The sequence below is a fragment of the Erythrolamprus reginae genome, chromosome 5, assembly GCF_031021105.1.
Source record: "Erythrolamprus reginae isolate rEryReg1 chromosome 5, rEryReg1.hap1, whole genome shotgun sequence".
Classification (NCBI taxonomy): Eukaryota; Metazoa; Chordata; class Lepidosauria; order Squamata; family Dipsadidae; genus Erythrolamprus; species Erythrolamprus reginae.
Window position 1 is genome coordinate 49,739,912 of NC_091954.1, and position 23,055 is coordinate 49,762,966.

General features: G+C 37.1%; 1 protein-coding gene across 1 annotated transcript in view; it reads right to left on the reverse strand.

Annotated features, from left to right (window-relative positions):
• Positions 1–2,488: 2,488 nt before the first annotated feature.
• The window catches only part of LOC139167730 (disintegrin and metalloproteinase domain-containing protein 9-like), a 46,034-nt gene continuing 25,467 nt past the window's right edge, over positions 2,489–23,055 (reverse strand). Inside the window, exons 12-22 of the mRNA XM_070752546.1 lie at positions 21,311–21,482; positions 20,312–20,401; positions 18,484–18,679; positions 15,924–16,029; positions 13,697–13,871; positions 12,360–12,440; positions 10,299–10,404; positions 9,385–9,517; positions 7,657–7,750; positions 6,525–6,577; positions 2,489–4,670 (exon numbers count right to left, since the gene is read on the reverse strand). Of these exons, the coding sequence (XP_070608647.1) occupies positions 4,457–4,670; positions 6,525–6,577; positions 7,657–7,750; positions 9,385–9,517; positions 10,299–10,404; positions 12,360–12,440; positions 13,697–13,871; positions 15,924–16,029; positions 18,484–18,679; positions 20,312–20,401; positions 21,311–21,482 (1,420 nt within the window). The 3' untranslated portion in view covers positions 2,489–4,456. The remainder of the gene's footprint in view (positions 4,671–6,524; positions 6,578–7,656; positions 7,751–9,384; positions 9,518–10,298; positions 10,405–12,359; positions 12,441–13,696; positions 13,872–15,923; positions 16,030–18,483; positions 18,680–20,311; positions 20,402–21,310; positions 21,483–23,055) is intronic.

Sequence of the window (23,055 nt, forward strand, 5' to 3'; positions counted from 1 at the left end):
TTGGAGTTTGTGTATTGTTGTGGATGAAGCTGAAGTAGTCATTGACAGGAAGGACGTTGCAAAATTGTCACTTCTCCCGACTGAATATACACTAAAGCAAAAAATCTACTCTGTGGGAATTCTCAGACATCCAGGTGATGGTTATCCCAAAGGTGCTTTTTCAGGAGGCAACTGGAGTTTCAGCTTTTTTTTCTTTGAAGACGTTTCGCTTCTCATCCAAGAAGCTTCAAAGAAAATAAACCAGAAAGTCCAGTTGCCTCCTGAAAAAGTGTCTTTGGTACACTGAAGCAACCCCCCCCCCAAAAAAAAAAAATTAGCAGTTTGAAGATATGTGGACTTCAACTCTCAGGATACCCTAGCCAGCACGCTGACTGAAGAATCCTGGGAGTTGAAGTCCATACATTTTATAAATTGCCAAGTTTGGAAAATGCTGCATAATATGGTTTGCTTTGGGCAACTCTGCTGCTTTGGAATTATTTTCGGGGAAGAAATGCAGGAACAAAATGGGATGGATATTTAGAAATCGTACACCTGTGATCTGTAGTTCCTTCAGCATGGATCGCCTTTCTGTGGACCTATAAAGTGGTATAAAGCTCAGATGTTCAGAACTGATCCTGCTTTAGCTCATTGAAGAATGGAGGCTCCTTCTGAAGAGATATACAGAAGAATCTCTTCACTATTAATATAATTACTGAATTTGCATGAATTTACTTTGTAGTCTTCAGCACTGCAAAACTTTTTCAAATTTTTATTGTAATACCTGCCTGCTTGCACTTTGTAGCACTCACCCATCTGCCAGCCTGTTTGCAAGCCGCCTAAGGAATTGTTTGTTGGTACTTGCAACGTCCTGATAATTTATTCTTAGCTTATTGTAAGCCAGCAGGTCCTCTCTTAAAGACCTGCAATCCTCATTTAATGACAATAACTGGGATTTCCAGGATTGCCATTTCTAATTGACGCTGTGATATCATCCTTTGTGACCACATCACTTAATGACACAAATTTCAGCTACAATTACTATAGTTAAGTAAAGGTTACCTGTACAGGTAGGCCTCAACTTACAACAGTTCATTTAGTGAACTGTTACAACGGCATTGAAAAAAGTGACTTATGACCATTTTTCACTCTTACGACCATTTATTTATTTATTTATTTATTGTTTATTTATTTATTATTTAGATTTGTATGCCGCCCCTCTCCGAAGACTCGGGGCGGCTCACAACAAGATAGAACAAATCATAAATAATCCAAATAACTTTAAAATATTTAAAGATTTAAAAGAACCCCATATACTAACAGACACACACACAAGCATACCATGTATAAAATTGAACATGCCCGGCAGAGGTGGATTTTAAGGAGTTTACGGAAGGCAGGAAGAGTAGGGGCAGTTCTAATCTCTGGGGGGAGTTGGTTCCAGAGAGCCGGTGCCGCCACAGAGAAGGCTCTTCCCCTGGGGCCCGCCAACCGACATTGTTTAGTTGATGGGACCCGGAGAAGGCCCACTCTGTGGGACCTAATCGGTCGCTGGGATTCGTGCGGCATCCCTACAGTCACATGATCAAAATTCAGATGCTTGATAACTGGTTCATGACCGTTGCTGTGTCCTAAAGTCATGTGATCATGTTTTGTGACCTTCTGACACAGTCAAAGGGGAATCCAGATTCACTCAACAACTGTACTGCTAACTTAACAAGTGGAATGATTCACTTAACTGTAGCAAGAAAGGTTGTAAAATGGGGCAAACTCACTTAACAAATGTTTATCTAGCAACGTAAATGTTGGGCTCCATTGTGGTCGTAACCCAAGGACTATCTGAAGTTAATTTACAGATAGCCAGTAAACATTTCCATACTGCATACTTTCTCTTAAAACATTTTAATAAGATTTATACTATAATATGTATTATTAGAAGTATTGTCTTTTTTTCCATTGTCAACAAATACTAAAATGGTTTATACATGCAATAATAATCAGAATCAAAATACTTCATTGGCAAAAAGAAGATAATAGCTATAAGTCAAATTAAAAAGAAGAAATTCTTTAAAAGTCTTCAACTATAGGTAGCTCTTGGTTAATGGGGCTAGAATTACTGTCAACACAGTTGAAAAGCATGACACCATGTAATATGCCACCTACCAATGGAAATTCCCACATTTCTAGTTGCTGTCTTTTAATGAATCACTTCCGGTATCAAGTAAGAATATTGTATGGTTATAATTTGCAACACTCTGCCAGCTTCCCTACTGACTTCATTTGTAGGTAACCAGCAAAAAGGTTGCAAATGATATCATGTGACTTTGACAATCTTGCAAAAACACCTGCTAATTCAAGGCGCAGTGATTTAAGGTTGCTGAATGAGTGGTCACTAAGTGAGAATCCTCTATATTATTTATCTGCAATAATGTTGAAAGTAATATTGAAAAAGCATTAAACTTGTTACTGATTTTTTTCATGTTGATGAAATTATTTTTTAAAAAATATGCCATTTGTATGTCAAATAATTTTATTTTTTATATTTTTTTACAAAACGGTTCACAACATTTGCCATTTTAACAGAAATTATGCAATTGATTTTTCTAACTCTAAATTACAAAAGTGATTTGTGCAAAACTGCAAATAACTTTATACAGGTACAAAGCTTAGAGGTGGAAGCACCATTAACTAATTTTGAAATATTCAATAGTTTCTAAAATACATATTAATATGAGTTTTCAGACAATGTAAACATTAAAAATTATGTTTATATCTAAATTTTGGAATTTGTATCCAGCATAATACCTTTATTCATCAACACAATTACATTACCAAAAATGAGATATTCAAAACTTTTCAAAAACATTTTGTAAATTAATTCTAGACAAAATTTCATGTATAACTGATATTGGAAAGAGGTTATCATATAAAAACATTCATTAAATTTGGTTGACCATATGTGTTAGTTTTGATTTACAGATCTGAATTGGTTATTCATAATAAGCTTCTCCTAAACTATATATTAGGAAACATAATTATTCAACACTGTGCCCAATTTTTCAATATTCAAATGCATTATTTTTTTCAAAATATATATATTTACAAGCTGTGACTATGATGTGACTTTAAACAAGGGCTGTAAGGTTGCAAATTGCTCTTTTCCTCACCAGAAAAATATTCTTTAATCAAATCTTTGGTTTAATGAATCCATACAGAAATGTTATATTATGTTTCCATCAAAATTACTATCAGGGCTGGTATGTCAGAAATGTGGCATCATTGCACTTTAATGAAAAATGATACAAATTACTATTATGAACCTGAAATGATTTGGCATGCTTAATGAGCCGAGTCAATTGTGGTTTTTTCATTAAATCATAGTTAAGAAAACATGTCTTCTTCTTAGGCTTCAGCATGTAGTTGACCCTTTGTCTCATGTTGATATAATACAGTATTAACATGACTATCAAAATGGTCAGATAAAGCTATAAACAAATATGTATAACTTTCACAGATTTATGATATGAAAACATAATGATCTATTTCAGTGTTAGAAGAAATGTTTAAAATATATTCACGTTTTACTTGGGAAGCTGAAAGAAACTTTAGAAATATTTTACAATAACATGGCCATTTAAACACTTAAGAATAAGTGTTTAAAATCTTCCTGTGTAGGAAGATTCGGCAGTAAACATGCAGATCAACAATACGGTGCTGTCAATTCACATTTGTTGATTTTAAGGCAATACAAATCACTTTCTGATCTTTTCTCAAATAGATAACACTACATTACAGCCCTTCTTTCATTGATTGATTGATTTTTGTAATCTGTCTTGTGCTTCACTCATCCACGTCATCATTTTCCATTCACATTGTTTCTTAATGTAATAAACCGACTGACTACAAAGAACCAATTGCACGTTTTAAAAAATCAGAGCAACTGTACAATTAGCCAATCTGTCATCAAAGTAAGAGCAGCAGTCTCCCCCAGTTTTTACCGGGATCAACAACAAGGGAAATTTTATGACAGATTTAGCAATTCCTTCCACAGCTTTGACCACTAACGTCAATAGGTGTTTTCTTGAAATGTTAAGAATTAATATATCTTACGGGTGAAGAGAGAAAGAAAGGGAGGAATCTCACTGGGCCCACAACTAGAGAAGAAAAGCCTTCATTATTCTTCTAATAAAAATGTCACAAACATGACATACATTTTATATGTTTGACAGATATTTTCTACAAAGTAAAAGGGTAAAAGACTTGTATTGGTATGATTATTACTTGTAAAAACAATATCCTGTAGTCTAATAATTAAGGCAGCATTTTCTTTCCTAAATAATTATTTGGTAATTTAATTTAAACCTGTTTTAGAAATTAAATTGAGGTCATCATTTCTTTATTTCTAAAAATAACACTTTTAATTTATTTTGCTATACAATGCTTTCCCTATTGGCATTCAGTACGTATCTTTTATCAGTCTTCAAGATGGACGAGGGAAAACGGGTTTTTGTGGGATTGGTGGTCGTAAAGGTGAGTTTCGTGGAATTGGTGGCCTTAAAGGAGGATTTTGTGGAACTGGTGGCCTTAAAGGAGGATTTTGTGGAATTGGTGGTCGTACAAGAGGTCTTTGTGACATTGATGGTCGTACTGGAGGTTGTTGTTGAGGTGGAACAAATTGATTTTGTATTGGTGGCCTAAAAAAAGGAGAGGAAAACAGTCTATGGGTAAGAATTTCAGGTTTTGGCAGGTACAAACAGCCCTGAAAAAGAACTACAGTATTTTTTGGTCTATAAGACGTACTCCCCCCCATCCCAAAAGTGGATGGAAATATCTTATAGAGAGAATGTTGCCGAAGCCCCCCTCTTGTGTTCCAGAAATTTACCTCCTTGCAGCAAAAAGCCTGGTCAGCTTCAGCATAGCCTGATTTAAAATAAGTAGCTGATTGGCAGTTGAATCAGCCTCACGGAAAACTGACAATCAGCTGTTCCAGGCTGTGGGACTCGCTGCCATCCATTGCCACCATCGCCGCCCATTCCCGTCCCGACCTACTGCTGCCTCCACGCACCCCATTTTCAGCCTCCGCGTGTCCCATTTTCCAGGTGATGGGGATTGTTGCCACCACCTACCACTGTTGAATTGGCCTAGGCGGCGATGGGGGCAATGGACGGGAAATCCCCGCAGCATAGAACAGCTGAGCAGCAGTATTCCAGCAGGCCAATCTAACCACCAATCAGCTGCTCATGCTACATTTATTTATTTATTTATTAGTTAATCTATACCGCCCTTCTCGAGGTGTCGCTGAAGCTGAATAGGCTGTTTGCTCTTTGCTGCAAGGGGTCAAATGGCTGGGAGGCAGACACAGATTTTTTTTCTTGTTTTCTTTCCCAAAAACTAGATGTGTCTTATGGGCTGGAGCATCTTAGAATGTGAAAAATACAGTACTCATTTTTATCTTTATTTACTTCTACTTCACATTTTTGAACTGTCCATCTCCCTCAAAGAGACTTACAACAGAAATGCAAGTAAGTTGATGTGAGCGCACATAGCTACGCCCTATCTGAACTAGGAAACGGGTGTGAATTTGTTCCGCTAGTTGAGCTAATCCTTCATTTTCAAGTCACCTTAAATAATTTTTAATGTAGTTATTGAAATAAAACCCACCTTAAACCATTGTGCCAGACATGAATGAAGTACATTCAGATGACTAGAACATATGAATGTATAACATGCATGTATGAACTATTATTTATTTACTGAGGTTCTAGTTTCCTTGAGGCTTCAAGGCCTTCAGATTCCTACAATATAAATACTGTTGGATTGAAAGAGAATAACTGATACAAAATCACTCAGTGAACTCTGTGGCTGAGCGGAGACATTAGACCAAGGGTTCCCACTCCTTAATCATCACATGGGAAAAGTTGAAGAAAGTTTGAACTTAATGGTGAACACCAGCTTCCATTTCTAGCCATTACTCTCATGTGGCTGCAAGAAATTATTTTAAAGCAGTGCTTCTAGTGGATGCAGTTATGCCAGGGGGGCGCGTGACTCCGCGGAACATGCTTTTTATGACACATGGAGTAGGATGCATGTCCTTCCTGACACTTGTATCGATACCTCTATCATGTTCTTCAGCGTGAGTCCAAGGAAGACAATTCTAAAAAAAAAAAAAATCTTGCAAGTTCAATCAAACTTCTCGAACTCGCAAGACATTTTCTTTTAGAACAGGCTGCCCTGGACTCAATCCAAGGAATGTGATGGTACTAGTACAAGTGTCAGAAAGGACACATGTCTTATGGTGGGGCGCAATTTGGTGTTGGCAGATCAGGCAGGGCAGGCCACAATACTATTTACAGTCTCAGTGGAGAGTTTACTTTTTCCTAGGAAGGGTGTAACAGAAAATTATTGAGAAGCACTGCTTTAAAGCAAGCAGTCCCGACCTTCCACTGAAAAACAAATTCTCCACCTCTAGTTTTTAACACATTTTCTCTGTATTTTCAGCCATATACTGTATGTGATTCTGCTGAAAAGTTGCGTCAAAAAGTACAAACCTTGGAGTTGGAAAGTGAGATATTGTAAAGACTCCTGAATTTGAAGTAGTAGGCTGAAAAAGATAAATAGATAAACAAACAAACAAACAAACAAATATCATGCTTATGTTTAAAAAGATAATGGTAAAGGTTTCCCCTGTCCAGTCATGTCTGTGGTAGCAGTCACGGCTTGAGCTGTCAAGCCGTTTTGAGAGCATCTTCAGGGGTGGCAGTCTGATTTTCTGGGGTTGTGCTCATCTGTTTTCTTAGCCCAGCAGACCCCAACCTTTGGGACATCAGGGGCTGGTTCTGTGGAGAGGTTTTTCCATTGACTGGAGGGGGCATAATTTCATGTGTGCCTGCAGTCAATGGATGGGGCCTCGGTTGTTTGTGTAGCCTTCTTTCTGACATATCATGGGCCAGCGCCAGTCTACGGACCAGGGGTTGGGAAATCATGTCCTAGCCAAGGGAATCAGCGTTGTCTAAAGATACTTCCACAGTGATATGACCAGCATGACTGTTATCCTGAGTGCACAGAACTCTGTTACCTTCCAACTAAAGCGGTACCTATTTGTCTAGTCATATTTGCATGCTTTCAAACAGCTAGTTGGGCAGAAGCTGTGGCAAGGAATGGAAGCTCATCCCATTGCATGGTGCTTGGGTTTCAACCCCAACTGCCAGCTTTCCAGCTCAGCATCTTTAACTGCTGAGCTGTTACTCCCCATACTCATGTTTACAATCCAGCAATCCAGCAAAATACTGTTCTAAATTCTGCAGACTAAATTTACAAATTTATATAACTAAAAAAGTAAATGTCCATTTGTTCAGGGGTTGCACTACAAGACCTCCAAGATTGAGCTACAGCAGTGGGTGGGTGGGTACACTAGTAGATAATAATTAAAAGGAAAAAATGCTCAGCTGATATTTTGTTCTAAAAGACGTATTGGTGGAAATTACTTAAAAGGACATTACAATTGAAAGTACATTCTTACCAGTGAAGGGGTACCAAAAATTTTACTACCACACTGTGTGCGAGGCTTATGCATTTTCTTTCATCTTTCAGTGCAAATTGGGTGCTCTGGAGTGGAGCTCCATTTTTGCTACCCCACTGCGTTCCACCCCTTCCGGGCAGCAGCCCACCCCTGCTTCTTACCCGCCTTCTATTTTTTTCCTCTTGTGGATTTGGTTTACTTGGAGTATTATTCTGGTATGTAGGTAGAGGTCTTGTTTGCTGTGCATTTTCAGTCCTTAAAGAGCAATTCAAACAAACAGTTAAAATTATATAAACATAAATACCCGTCTTGTAGTATTTCCCAGCTAGTAAATGTGGAAGTAGATAACTAGATAATACACTTTTAGAAAGATTCAGACAAGCAAAGAACCATGATGATGATCAAGGAACTGGAAAGATCAAAGGAACTGGAATGTTTAGTTTTCAGAAATGATAACTGAAGAAAGCTATGATAATATTCTTCAAATCATGAAAGCTGTAATGTAGAATAAGAGTCAGACACTTTTTTTCTATTGCCCCAGAGTAAACATCATTGATGACAGTAAAGCAGATTCCAATGGAATGTCAGAAAAAAACAACTTGAACATGGAAAGTACTAAGAGGGCTGGTAAGGCCCTTCTTCAGTGGCTAGAAAGCCATTGAGTTGGAAACTGAAAACGTTTGGACTGGGTTTCCTTCACTGACTAGTAGTGGGAGTAGAGTTAGTGCTCTAAATGACTTCTTCCAAAACTATGATTCTACTTCTGGAATGCCTTACTTAGTTGGTTTTCATAAGTAACTGTTCTGATAAAGTAAGGAGTCTAGCCTAGCTAGTCTAGGATTGAAAAATCAAAATGGAAGAGGGAAAAGCAAAACCAAGAGATACTTTAGAAGGAAGCACTGCCAATATCTAAAACAGTGGCTGTCAACTTTCACCACAGACAGACACTGCCCCTCTTTAATAAAATATGTCTTTGGCCTGACAAGCTTTTGTGGCCATGGATCCTCAAACTTAACTCAAAAGTTAAATCATAACATTCCTTCAAGCTTTTGCGGATCAACTATGATGACAGCATTCCCTCCCAAGAATCTGTGGACCACAGGTATAGAATCGAATAGAATAGAATAGAACGGGAACATAATTTTATTGGCTAAGTGTGATTGGACACACAAGGAATTTGTCTTGATGCACATGCTCTCAGTGTACCTAAAATAACTACTAGCCTAAAATATTATTTAATTTTTTTTAAATCAGCAAATATGTTTTTGTACAGAAATGATCAAAGTTGGCATTAGACAAATCATAATTTTGTAGAATCAGTAACCAAAGCAGATCTGAGAAAGACTAACCTTTTTTTGTACAATTAGCCAATCTATGTCTATTTATGCTGACTCTGTGACTAACACTATGAGAAGTTACTTCCTAATATTTTCTAAGGCAATGAAAAGCCAAAGTATTATATTGCAGGTAATGAATTGTCTGAATATCTCTTCCTTGTCTCCTATCTGGACAGAGGATAATTTAAAACCTTAAACAGAACTTACTCTTTCAGGCTTGCCAATAAAAATTGCCTGGATAAAAATCATGAAAAGGATATTATTTTTCTAGATCTCCATCTCTTTTTCAATCTTCACTCCTAACATTCCTAAAAATCTCTATAAATCTTGTTCCCTTTGTCATCTATAGCTAATCATGTCCTATTAAATCATTTCAAAAGGCTTTGACCTTTTTATATTTTATTTAGTTTATTTTGAAGGTTCCAGTGAATTCAGTGAACATTTAGTTTGTCTTTTAAGATCACTAGGACTGTGTTCTTATTTTGAATTTTTGACTTAATCTTCCATATGTGTGATCCATTCTCAATATTATCAATTGCATGAATTTTGTACCTTTGTTGTCTTCTATGTTCTCTGAAGAGACGCCTTTTAATTTCTTTCCTCTTGACAAATGCAATTGCAAGTAGAATTAATATAGGCAACACAAGTAAAAAGAATATCAGAAGCCCATCACGAAGGGATGTATCTAAGAAAGAAAATGAGCATTGTATGCTTATTTAAATATAGAATTTGATCAGTGATGTTACAAGAAGGAAGATTTGACTTTCCACCAAGATAAAATATGCATTTTTAGATTTGTTTTCCATAAATAAATGCACAAGTATGAAATTTTGACCCCTTTGTTTAACTGGAATCTCTTTTTCTAATTTTAGGAGTTGTGGAAAGGACAGATAATGTTTTAGGTCACATTTAAGCAACAATATCCCAAAGGTGCTTTTTCAAGAGACAACTGGACTTTACTGGTTTACCAGAAAGTCCAGTTGACTCTTGGAAAAGCACCTTTGGGACAACTATGACCTGGATGACTGAGAATATCTATAGACACTGAGCAGCAATATTGAAAATTTAGAACTATTTGCAAACATTTAAGCACCACTGTATTTAATTTTTAAAAATGGGAGGGAAAATCCAAAAAAGGAGAAGCTCATATTCCAAAAATAAAAGACCTAAATTTCTAAAATGGACACGTACTAAATTACATCTGCAGATTCAGATTTTATTAATTTCAATAGAAACAAAATCCACTAAACTAGAGTAGCAAAGGCTATGTGACTTTTGTTCCTGGTCTTCATTTTTAAAGTAGAATATTTTTTGGACAGTTATTCAGTGAAGTGACAGCCATTCACTTTAAGATAAATGTGACTTTTGTCAAATAAGACATAAAGCTACCTTAAAAGGTGCAAAATGAGAGTTGAAAAGTGAGCAATATCAGATGGAATGTAAGAAAGAGTAATGATTCTTGATACCTATGTGCGTTGGGCCACTATCTATGCTGCCCCCATAGCCAGATGTACCACAAAAAGGAGGTGCCCACCCAGGATCACAATGGCAATTGCCTTTGTTGTTACATACCTAGAGGAACAAAAAAAAAGAAACAAAATTACAAACTTACAACTTTTAAAGAGGTTATAGAAATTGCAATAATATTAGGCTTTAGCTGTTATGTTTCTCCCCCCAAACAGGCATGCAAAATGTATGCACATCTTTTAAAGAATTTTATTGTAGAAGAACTCAAATGCCATTATGATTCTATTAACAGCTGAATATCAAAAGTGAGATCTATGTAATAATAAATTCCGTGTTCCATGGTTTCTCTCACATACAGCGCATTGTATCACATGAACCTTTGTTTTGGATGGGAAGCAGTGGTGTGGTACGCAGATCAATATTTAACAACCAGCTCAGTTGGCTCCATTACAGTGCGGTCAGCACTACACCAACATCTTGCAAACAATGATTGGGCTGACATTGGAGATCTCCTTTCCTCTCAACTAGGTTGCAAAATTCCAGGAAATGTAACAATCTTCTCTCAAGAGTCCATATGAACCAGCTCCAGCACACCACTGAAGGACCTCCTGGTTTTCATCCATCTCTTGTTCTGTTAGTGACTAAAGATAATATACACAATTCCCATATTGTCATGGGGGGGGGGAGGGAAACAATTGTTTTCCTATGACAATATGGAATTCATTTTCCCATGAGATTTGTTTCTTGTATGATTAGCTTTCCCATTATTTCTGAACTTGGAATATTTAAAACTGGAAAAATAAGGAAAAATAAGGATTTATTTCTTTGAGAGGGGGAAAGCAGAATGGAAACATTTTAACCTGCTGTGGGCATCCAAAGGGAGAGGAAGGGAAGCAAACGACAAACATGCATTGAACATTCTCATGCAGACTCACCCTATATGTACTTATACTATCTTTGGCTGTTGCATGTAAGCCCATAAAGCAGGGGTGTCAAACTCATGGCCCGTGGACCAGATGTATCCCACGATAACCAAGCCAACCCCCAATTTAAAAAAAGGAAAAAAGGTCAAAAGGCATCACGTGACAATGACGTGATGCTGCAAATTTGACACCCCTGCCATAAAGGGCAGGGTTTGAGTTGTGATCCCACAACACAGATTTTTTCATTTGACCAAAACTCTATGTGTTATATATGCCTATGTTTCTTGCAATGCAAAACATTTTCTTGAATAATAGAAACATGACTCACATTCCTATATCTCTTCTTCTATTCTTTCATTGATATGTTTTATTCCTATATCTTCTCTTCTATTCTTTCTTAGATATATTTTACTATGAGTATATCCTCTATAACCTTCATTATGTATTTTACTATGTGTATACCCACTAAAACCCTCATTGTGCATTGGACAAAATCAATCAATCAATCAATCAATATAATAAATAATAAATATATGTTCTCAAAAGGAAGTAGTACTTGAGTTGTGGTATAATGTCCCATAAATAAATGGGTAGAAATGCTACAAAGGTCTACTGTAATACTGCTGAGACACCTGTTGGCATTTTTAAAGAAAGCAATTGATGCATATTCAATAGTTGTACTACATGTAATCTAAGACTTACAGCAGTTCATTTAGTGACTGTTCAAAGTTACAACAGTGCTTATCATTATTTTTTACCATTTGTGACCATTGCAGCATCCCTAGTCATATGATCAAAATTTAGATGCTTGACATCTGATTCATAGTTATGAGCATTGCTTTGTCCCAAGGTCATGTGATCCCCTTTGGTAATCTTTTGACAAGCAACGTCATTGGGGAAGCTAGATTGACTTAACAACCATGTTACTAAGTTAACAAGTGCACTGAACAACTGGGGCAAGAAAGGTGGTAAAATGCAGCAAAACTCACATAACAAATGTCTCACCAACATAAATTTTGGGCTCAATTGTGGTGGTAAGTTGAGGATTATCTCTGCCATATGCCAAGATACTTTGTTATTATAATTTTGTCCCATTGTGAACATTATCATCATCATCATAATAATATTTTAACTTACCGCCCGATCATTACACTTTTTCTTTATGTCACAGTTGTAACCCAGCAAGCTTGCATTTACACACTTATAATCAATACAAGCCTAAAGAGGAAGGAAAAATAGGGTTTTTTTTAAGAATGGTCTTTGAAAAAATGCTTCATTAGCAAATGTACAAAGATATCAAAAAGAGACAGTCATTAGGTTCAGAAGTAACTCTAAATTTAGCATGATGGTCTTTTTTAAGGTGGATAGTGACCTAATAATGAATTGTGGCTTCTTAAAGAACATGGGCAAAAAAGATGGACAAATCTAAGCCTAATGTTGGAAATGGGAACAAAGTGAATATTGTATCTCTGTCATTGTGCAACAATATAATTTGTCTGGATTCAGCTTGATACAAGTATGAATCTAGCCACTATGATTTGAAACTTTGGGCTTACAGTTTTAAAATAAGCATGTATCAAGTCCCAAATGATGTAATGTAAGTTTTTTTAAGCTTCATCTGTTGAAACAAAGTAAGTGTATTTGGCAATATTCCCAACACAACTCAGTGATGATAAATGATGCACAATAATGTCAGCATGCAAATACAGTTATGTACTTGTGTCAATCTACAAGTATACTTGCGATGTTTCCATGATTAATTATATCATTATGCACATGTCATTACTTGTGTCTCTCCTCCTGTCTATTAGTGTAACATTACTCTATAGAGACAGTTTACAAACAACATTGGATAGTTTTGTACAACATACTGAATAGGCAACCTACAATGAATAGGATGTAAACAATCATTCAGCCTCCAGAATCATGTAGGCAGGATTATAAATTCCAGAGCATAATTCTTTGTTGGTCTTCTTTGTGAGACATTAGAATATGGGTAACCTAAGTCTTGTAGAGAGAGGATGTGTCATAAAAACTGAATGAGTGAGAGTGAGTGAGTGAATGAATGAATGAATGAAATCTCCCCAAATGCCAAAAATTGGGCTTTTTTACCCATGGTAGTGATTTTAATATACTTTATTAAAGTATATTAAACTATGAACGTGTAGCAATGTTGCTGAAGTACTTATTACAACTCTCAGCAGGAAATGAAGAGATAGCATGAACTGAATTCTGTACAAAATTTTATATTAAATAGTAACATGGCTTCTTGATTTCTGGCCTAGCAAAAATAAAATATTCAGCTGCGTGTAAAATACCCTGCTGCATGTAAATCATAATTTATGCTTAGGAGTAACAAATTAACATAATAAATCGTAACTTGGTGCCAAGTCAAACTCAGACAGTGATTTGTTCAATCAAGCAAGGTGTGATTCACATAAGCTATATGTTTGTAAGATGCAGAAAACTCTTACTTTTCCTTCAGCACAAGAAGTGCCTTTATGAACCAGTGCTGGATCAGGAATATCTGATCCTAGATTAAATTCAGTGGACACACATGAAATTCCATCTTGAGTCTGGAAATACAACTGGGACGGGAGATTCCCGTGTTTGAAAGATGTACAATGAATCTTGCCACATAAACTGTTGCTGCAAATGTAATTAATGTAATATTAATTATTGTAATAATCAATGTATTAATATTATGATATACATACATAAGTAAGGGATTTTGAAGCAGTCTGATAAATACAAAAGTCTATCTTCCATGTTCTAATGTTGAGTACATGCTTATTCAATAGTTTGTTTACTAGATTTGAGGTCTATAAAAACCAATCCTGAGCAAATGGATGTAGATCTATATAAGTAGGAGGAAATAGCAGATTGTCAACTTTAATACATTCATAGCCTGTTGGCCAAAATGGAAGGCCAGGTAGTCCTCACTTAGCAACCACTTTGAATAGTGACCATTCAGTTATGACAATGCTGAAAGAGTAATTTTATGACCAATGTCCGCATATACAATCTTCACAGCATCTCTCACTCTGTCGTGTTAGTTAGTACATGCTGTCTTGTGTAAAATCAAAAGCATTGGTCACATGATTTTTCACTTAGTGACTGCTTTCACTAACCACCAGGTTGCCAGTCTCAATTGCTAAATGAGAACTATCTATCTAGCTAAAATGTATTTTCATATGGCTGAATATTCAATTTTCAGTGGTTTAAAGAATAGAATAAATAATCTGTGTCAACTATTGTTTTCCATGTCCTTTTACCAAAGATTGGATTTCTTCCAGTAAGGCTTATGATTCCAAATAAATGTGTATGATTCTATTGTAAGGTGAAGCATTTGTATCAGGTCCAAATACCGATCTAATTTAGTATTCTGTATTACTGATTTTTTCATTTCTTGATCATCAGGAAATTACCAAGCAGAACTTTTGTGCAAAACATCTTCTGTTGCCATCCAACAACTGTTATCCTAAGACTTGACACTTTTCATTTTTGAAGTATTATATATTTATCAAGACAAGTAGCTCATGTATTTGGCTATGATTCAGAAACACACTGGTTACACCTCCAAAACATTAAAATTACTAGAAGAACATTCTGAACAATTGTTTAAATACTTTTAAAAAGACGAATCTAGTCTTCAAAGTAGAGGTTGGGAACTCTGGCACCTTTATGACTTGTGGACTTCAACTTCCACAACTCTTGAGCCAGTCTGAGCCAGGAATTGTGGGAACTGAAGTTCATAAGTCATAAAGAGGTGATAGATCCCCAACCGTCCTCTAGCACTAAGAAACGTTCCAGTGCTGGCTTCTATTACTATACTATAATATAAATGTAGATCCAATGTTTAGAAGGGATGTTGTGAAATGTGGCTAATTGTGAGCCTTATAAATCTCTTGTTACAAAGATGTGGATAAATCCTGGGGTTGTGTTATCCAACCATTTGCAGATACGCTACAACAATGATATGCAATCTACATAAATACATTAGCAGTAGTCTAGGAATTGTATAATATTAAGAAACTGAATTATACTCTGATTATTAAACTATGTAATGGTTGCAATTGAAGCCTGCAAATTGAATATATAGGTAGTCCTCGACTTATAACCACAATGGAGCCCAAATTTTTTGTTGCTAAGTGAAACATTTGTTAAGTGAATTTTGCTCCATTTTACGATATTTCTTGCCACAGATGTTAAGTGAATCAGTGCAGTTCTTAAGTTAATAACATGGCTGTTAAGTGAATCTGGTTTTCCAATTGACTCATTTGAAGGTCACAAAAGATTATCACATGACCCCGGAATACTAAAACGGTCTTAAATGTGAGTCAGTTCCCAAGCATCTGAACTTTGATCACGTGACCATGGGGCTGCCACAAAGGTTGTAACTGTGAAAAACAGTTGTAAGTCACTTTTTCCAGTGCTGTTGTAACTTTGAACGGTCACTACATGAACTGTTATAAATTGAGGACTATCTCTAATTGGAAATGTTGCCTTAGTGAAGTAGGCTGTGGTATGTTTCTTTAGGAGTAGAAGGAAAAAGAGGAAAGAGTGCAGAGCTGTGACTGTGAATTGTGTTGCCTATTATCCAAATAAGAGCATTCAGTTCAACTGAGCGTGCATGGAGTCATATAGTCCTGAATGTGCCTTCAGAATATAGAATATATTTTTTATAATTACCGTACTTACGCTTGAGAACATCTTAAAAAATTTGGCCCTTGCATTCCGCAATTGCCAAATCTGTCTCCTTTGCTATTGGCTTGTTCAAAGCAAACATTTGGTCCTTTCTTTGCTCCTACAAAATAAATGAAACTTTGTTATTCTATGTCGGGGATAATTCTAACACAAACAATGGGTCGCTACATCAGGAAACCCAAAGGCCAAATAAACAAAGAAAAGGAATCATCAACAATTTGCAATATAAACATGCATTATTTAAGATATACAGGTAGAAAGTAGGCAGAATGCACCCAAGGAACATAAACTGGCAGGCAGAAGACATGACAAAAATTCTTCTCGACCACAGTTTCAAGCAGGAAATGGCATCATTTTAGATCAAGTCAAATTCAAAAATTCCTGGAATCTTGGTATTCTGAGATGGGGTTACCAACCTTTCGGACCCCAGGGACCACTAAATTCATAATTTTAAATCCCGCAGACCACTAATATGACCTGCATAATGAATGGTTGGGTGGGTGTGGCAAGGTGGTCATATGACTGGGTGGGCAAGGCCAACTCAATGTCATTTACATCAAAGGGGCACCTTGCCAGCCTCTACTCGCCACTACTTGCCTGGACTCCTTAGAGCCCCAACCAGAAGCAGTTGCTGGAGCTAAGCAGCCACCATGAAAAAGAGTTGACAAAACAGCTGGCTCAGTTCAAATTGGATCACACAAAGAAGGAGGCTGAAGCACCTCACTGAGGACTATGAACATAGGCTTCCCAATCAGAGGAAAGACTTTCAGGAGTGCAAGGCCAGGTACCAGTGTCTATAGGCTCAGCAGGCTGAGACGGTCAGCCAGCTCTGGCTTTTCAACACCAGTGGTGCTTCCCTCCAGCCTTCGCCCAAAGCCCCACATCAGGAGACTGAAGAAAACCCCAAGTCAGAATTTCTCCCCCCTCCAACCTGCACAAAAAGACCCCAAAGGGGGAGACTCTCTGCAGCAACACAAACGTTCACTGCACATATAGGGCCAGGGGCCCTAGTTTGAGGACCCCTGATTTAGTGCAATATAAAAAAATGCAAATAATTTTTCTGCAGACCACCAAAATTTTCTTGCGGACCACCAGTGATCCACGGACCACAGTTGGTGACCACTGTTCTAATAAACCATCTATGAGCACATATAGGGACAGCCTCATCTATGAACCACTGGTAGTTCTTGACTTAGGAACACAATGAAGCCCAACATTTTTGTTGCTAAGGCATACAATGGTTAAGTTAATTCTGCCCTGTTTTATGACCTTTCCTGTCACTGTTGTTAAGTGAATCTGACTTCCCCATTGACTTTACTTGTCAGAAAGTCCTCAAAAAGTAATCACATGACCCCAGAAAACTGCAATCACAATAAATATGCCAACCATCAAAATTTTAATCACATGACCATGAGGATCCTGCAATGGTCATAAGTGTGTAGTCGCTTTTTTCAGTGCAGTTGTAACTTTGAATAGTTATTAAATGAATGGTTGTAAGTCGAGTACTACTTGTACTTAAAGAACTTAACTAAAATGTTAAGGAAGGAAGGAAACATCCTGTCTAGCAACCAACACCCAAAGAAGCAGGAAACAACAGCAGATAAATGGGGAAGAACAATATCCTAACTAAGAAACTATCAAGAAAGTAACCACACCCAACCAAGACTGACAGGGCAAGCTACTAGCAAACCTCACTCTTCCACATACTGATGATATTACTTAGTCTGGTAACAAAACATCTATAGTAAAGCAATAGTGGTGGAATTCAGCCAGTTTGCACCACTTCGGGAGAACCAATTGTTAACTTTCTGAGCAGTTTGGTGCACTAGTTGTTGGAAGAAATTATTAGGGCAGAGAATCGGTTGTTAAATTATTTGAATCCCACCACTGGAAAGCAACCTAGCTTGTATAACACCAAAAATCAAACAGAATACCTCCGGGACCGCCTTCTGCCACACGAATCCCAGCGACCGGTTAGGTCCCACAGAGTTGGCCTTCTCCGGGTCCCGTCGACTAAACAATGTTGTTTGGCGGGACCCAGGAGAAGAGCCTTCTCTGTGGCAGCCTCGACCCTCTGGAACCAGCTCCCCCCAGAGATTAGATCTGCCCCCACCCTCCTTGCCTTTCGTAAAGTTCTTAAGACCCATCTCTGCCGTCAGGCATGGGGGAACTGAGACATCTCCCCGGGCCTATACAGTTTATACATGGTATGTTTGTGTGTATGTTTGCTTTTAATAATGGGGTTTTTAGCGTTTTTTAAATTATTAGATTTGTTCTTACAGTGTTCTTGTTATTGTTGTGAGCCGCCCTGAGTCTACGGAGAGGGGTGACATACAAATCTAATAAATTTAAAATAAATAAATAAATAAGTAAGTAAATAAATAAATAAATAAGTAAATAGATCAACTCCAAGTTACATATAATTCTTTACTATTGGATAAAAAAATCCTTTCAAAATAATAATCATTTACATTCCAATATATGAACGTTTTCTATAATAACAGCTGCCAGTCTAATTATCGGTTCTATCGATCACAAATGATTCAAACCATACCTTTTCCAAAGAGGGATTCACACTGAGAATCGTAACTCTCGCAAATTCCACTGTAACAGTAATCTTTCTTATCATTACATGGGTAGCCATCCATGACATACACATCTTCTGGACAGTCATAATAGGTCCCATTGCAATATTCAGGAAGATCACAGGCATTTGATTTTGGTCGACACTCCATTCCTGATACCTTGAACTTGAAAACAGATTTTTATTGATTTTATTCATTTCTAACTGTAACATCTCGACAGCATTCATATGCTTTCAATAATAGGGGAGAAGGAGAAAAATATTTGTGAAAAAGAAAGAGAAGTTGGAATAGATCCTGGGCCAAATTACTGGAACAGTATGCTGATGATCATATTACTAATTGTAGAGACACACCAAACCAAACCTGCAAGATATATTTCTATTTCAGGCCTTCTCTATCGTATTACACACAACAACCAACATGTATTGCCTGTATGAGCACAGCCATATGAAATTGAAATGTAAATGTACCAGTCCTTGAGCAGAATTAGACTCTCCTCATTGCTGATCCAAATGCTACCTCATCTAGGGGTGGGCGTGGCTATTGTGAGGGTGGCCTAGCGAGTACCATGGCGGTGTGTATTTATCAAGAAGTAAATAGGATAGCTACAACTAGATATAAAGATATATAGATATATTTTTACATATCTAGCTGTAGGATATTTCAGGCCTGATCATTCCTTTTCTCCATACTGTCCCTCCCTCCTTCTTATTCCTTCTGAGGATGTAAATTATTTATTGGAAAACTAGAAAGTATGTATGTATGCATGCATTCAAACTGAACTTTTCATTAGAATAGACCTGAAGCAGTCAGCTAATTTTTATTTACTTAATTTCTCTTGTTGCCCAACTCAATCAAGTGCAACTGAACAACTAATCCTTGTTATGTGGCATACATACATACACAGTTCTAAGAAAATGTATTTGTCTTCTCTGGAATTGTTTATTTTTTTGAATTTGTCATCAAATATCATCAGAATTTCAGATGGATCTTAGTGATACATACAGTGTAAGGAATTTGAATACCAAATACCAAAGCTTGGTGCCTGTTTCATTTGTTGTATTTAAAAGGTCAGCCCATATGTGATATGCCAAAAGACCCATCTTTTTTACATGTCTTGAAACAATAAAGCTTTGATAGTGTAATCAGAGATGCCATCCTGAATTTTTCTGATGTCCCTGTAATGTTCCTGCATCTAAAAGTAATAAGATGTTACTGTGCACATCAGAGATCTTAAAACTTTGCAGCTTATAGACTTCAACTCCCAGAATGCTCCAGCCAGCTACGCTGGAGAATTTTGGTAGTTGAAATCCACAAGCCTTAAAGTTGCCAGGTTTGGGGACCCCTGGTATAAATAAACATGCATATAATCTTCATGAATGATAAGTAATTCAAAACAAACATACCCTAAGAACAAATATATTAACTTTACAATTCTATATATATTTAAATATTGGGGTGCACCTGCTGCACTCCTGCTGGTGTTTGGTATGCATGTGTGTTTTGATTGGACTGCTATATGGGTTTTTATAATGGGTTTTTTATTGTTTTAGTATTTAATATTTGACTTCTTGCTATTGTATTGTATTATATGGCTGTAAGCCGCCCTGAGTCCCTAGTTATTGGGTGGCATAGAAGTTGAATCAATCAATCAATCAATCAATCAATCAATCAAATACATACATACATACATACATACATACATACATACATACATACATACATACTGGAGTTTAATATAAAACATGCAAGCACGGGATTGTATTCCACATCTATACAAAGGACAATCTATTTTACCTGACATTTTTCACAGCACAATCCTTCAGCACAAACTGATCCACGTGTTAGCTTGCAGTTGGCAGCATCACAACAGGGATTGGTACATTCCTGTTAAGAAAATGACTTTGGTTGTATAGTCCATGATCAACTGTTGAAGAAAACTTCCACTGGACTCAATAAGATCAATATTCTCATCACTGGGATGTGATTAATAGTTTTAAGAAACATTCCCACAAGAACTTTGCTTGTTAATTGAAGCATTTTTTTTTAAAAAAAACACCCATTTATAATCATACAGTGAAATCAAGATTTTATAAAAACCTTTAAAAAGTATTTGATGGTGAAGAACTTTTTTCCCCTAATGTGATTACTGCAAAATTTTACTAAGGAAAGATTTGATAGAGAAAAGATTTGTTTTGCTCCCAATGGAATCTGATGACGAAGCCTCCTTTGACCAAGGAAGCGTGAGTGACAGGAAAGAAGGGAGTTTGGCAGACAGCCCAGGAGGAAATAAATCATCTGTATCATCCTTGGATTCTGAACAAGAATTAATGACACATCCACGCATGCGTAGAGTGATGCATAGGAGACAACAATTGAAGGATTATTACAAGAGAAAATGAGGCCACCTGTGGTTGGGTGGGGCTACTGTAATTAGTGCTACAGATAAAAGTGCAACCTGGTGTTTTAGCCTCATGGCAGTTTATCTGATTCATTGTTTCGTCAAGATTGTGGGTTTTGTGCTGTTCAAAATTGTGTGTGGACTCTCTGGACTTTAGAATTGGACTCAATTTCCCAGTTATTGGGTGAGCAATTGGATTGCATTTAACCTGTGCCTTGTGTGTACCAGAAAATCCCTTTGACATTTAAAAGGGGAGCTGTTTCTGTTTTTCTGTTTATAAAAACTTTTGGGTTTTCCTTTTATCGTGTGGTGTGTGTCTTCCTGGACTAATTACCCTGTAGTTACAGGCGGTTGAAACACGCCGGCAGAACAAAATATAAATACAAATTACCTACTTTTGGAGTGCCACAATCACATTCTTCATTCCTATCCACAATGTTATTGCCACACATGGGTTCTGTGAAGATATCGCTCGGCTTGGGAGAATTTCTGAGACAGCTTCCTCCACCTCTCAGTATAAGTTCCTCAAAATCATTAGCGCTGCAGCTGCTGAAGTTCCTGGACCCACTAGAAAGAACAATTTTTCCAGAATATGGTATAATATATTTCCCATTTTGTGCCTAAATTTTAATGGGTTTACAATTCTGCAATTATTATTTATTAGATTTATATGCCACACTTCCCAAAACACTCGGAGGACTATTATATTTCATCGTAACACTAAAGTAATGTCCCACACACACTCAAAATAAGTCCGTTTTTAACTCTGAGAGATACATGATATTGTGAGTCAGAAACTGGCCAATTGTTGAAATGGAGAAATATACAAAAACTGCCCTGTAGTTCCTCTAATAGGCTTGTCATAATTGAAAAAATAAAACTTCAAGTCTGCACCCCAGCCAATCTAGAAAAGGCTAAAAAGTCCAACTGTCTCCACCCAAATGATCCCATGGTTTCCCCTTAAAATGTTAGGCCAGCCGCCAGCTTCATAACTTGCAAAATGTGTCTCAGATTGATGAGTCACAAAAGCTATGACTTCATTTTTTCCTCTGGCAGCATTTCTTATACATGACTTGGCACCATGAGTGTATAAACTAAACTCAGCATCTACTAACACTCTTCAAGGGTGGGGACTCTGCATCCATTATTGCTCTGTGATCTCTACGGTAAAGATTCAGACTATGATTGTTGTCTGTCATTCAAAAGCTTCCTTCTCAGTTCAAGATTTTTAAGTGAATGGTTCCATATAGGATTTGTTACTTCGGTCTATCCTAATTTATCCACTTCTACCAGGAGTGGGTTCTAACTTAGCTCGCTGCCAGTTCACTTCCTCCCGTGCCAACTGCCAAGTGCTGTGCCTCGAAAGGAAAACCAGATTCGTTTAACAACCAAATTACTAACTTTACAACGGTGGTGATTTACTTAACAACTGTGGCAAGCAAGGTTGTAAAATGAGGCAAAACTCACTTAACAACTGCCTCACTTAGCAACAGAAATTATGGGTTCAATTGTAGTCATAGGTCGAGGACTACCTATAACGCTAATCAACATTGCATGCAACCTGACAAATGTCTGGATTGCCGAGAACCCTTTGGATAGCACCCCCTTTGCACTTCTGTTAGATTAATATTACAACTTTACTCGTTACAAGAGCTTAAAGCACGGGTGTCAAACTCACAGTGTCTCATGATTTTTCATGATGTTTTTCCCCTTTGCACAGCTGGGGTGGGCGTGGCCTGCACATGGCGCATACAGCCTGCAGGCCACCAGTTTGACACCCCTGGCTTAAAATGTTATACATATCATTCCTTCTTCCAGTTTTATCCCACAACAACCACTTTGTGAAGACACTGTACTGACAGAAACCAGATCAAATCACTAAGGGAGTTTTATGAATGTGCTTTGACCTGGCCCCAAGCCTCTTGAGTTACAGTCCAAGATCTTAACCTTGTATCACAATAGATCTAGGATATCTGTGTTTTTTAAATTTTAATTTAAATGGTAATATTTTCTATATTCTACTCCAAACATTGTTCAGTCCTATTATATCTCTATTTTAAGTTTTCTCCATCCCTTGTATTTTTCCTGTGTCCTCTATTCAACATCTGACTTGTTTCCTTGCCTCTCCCTTTCTCTGCTA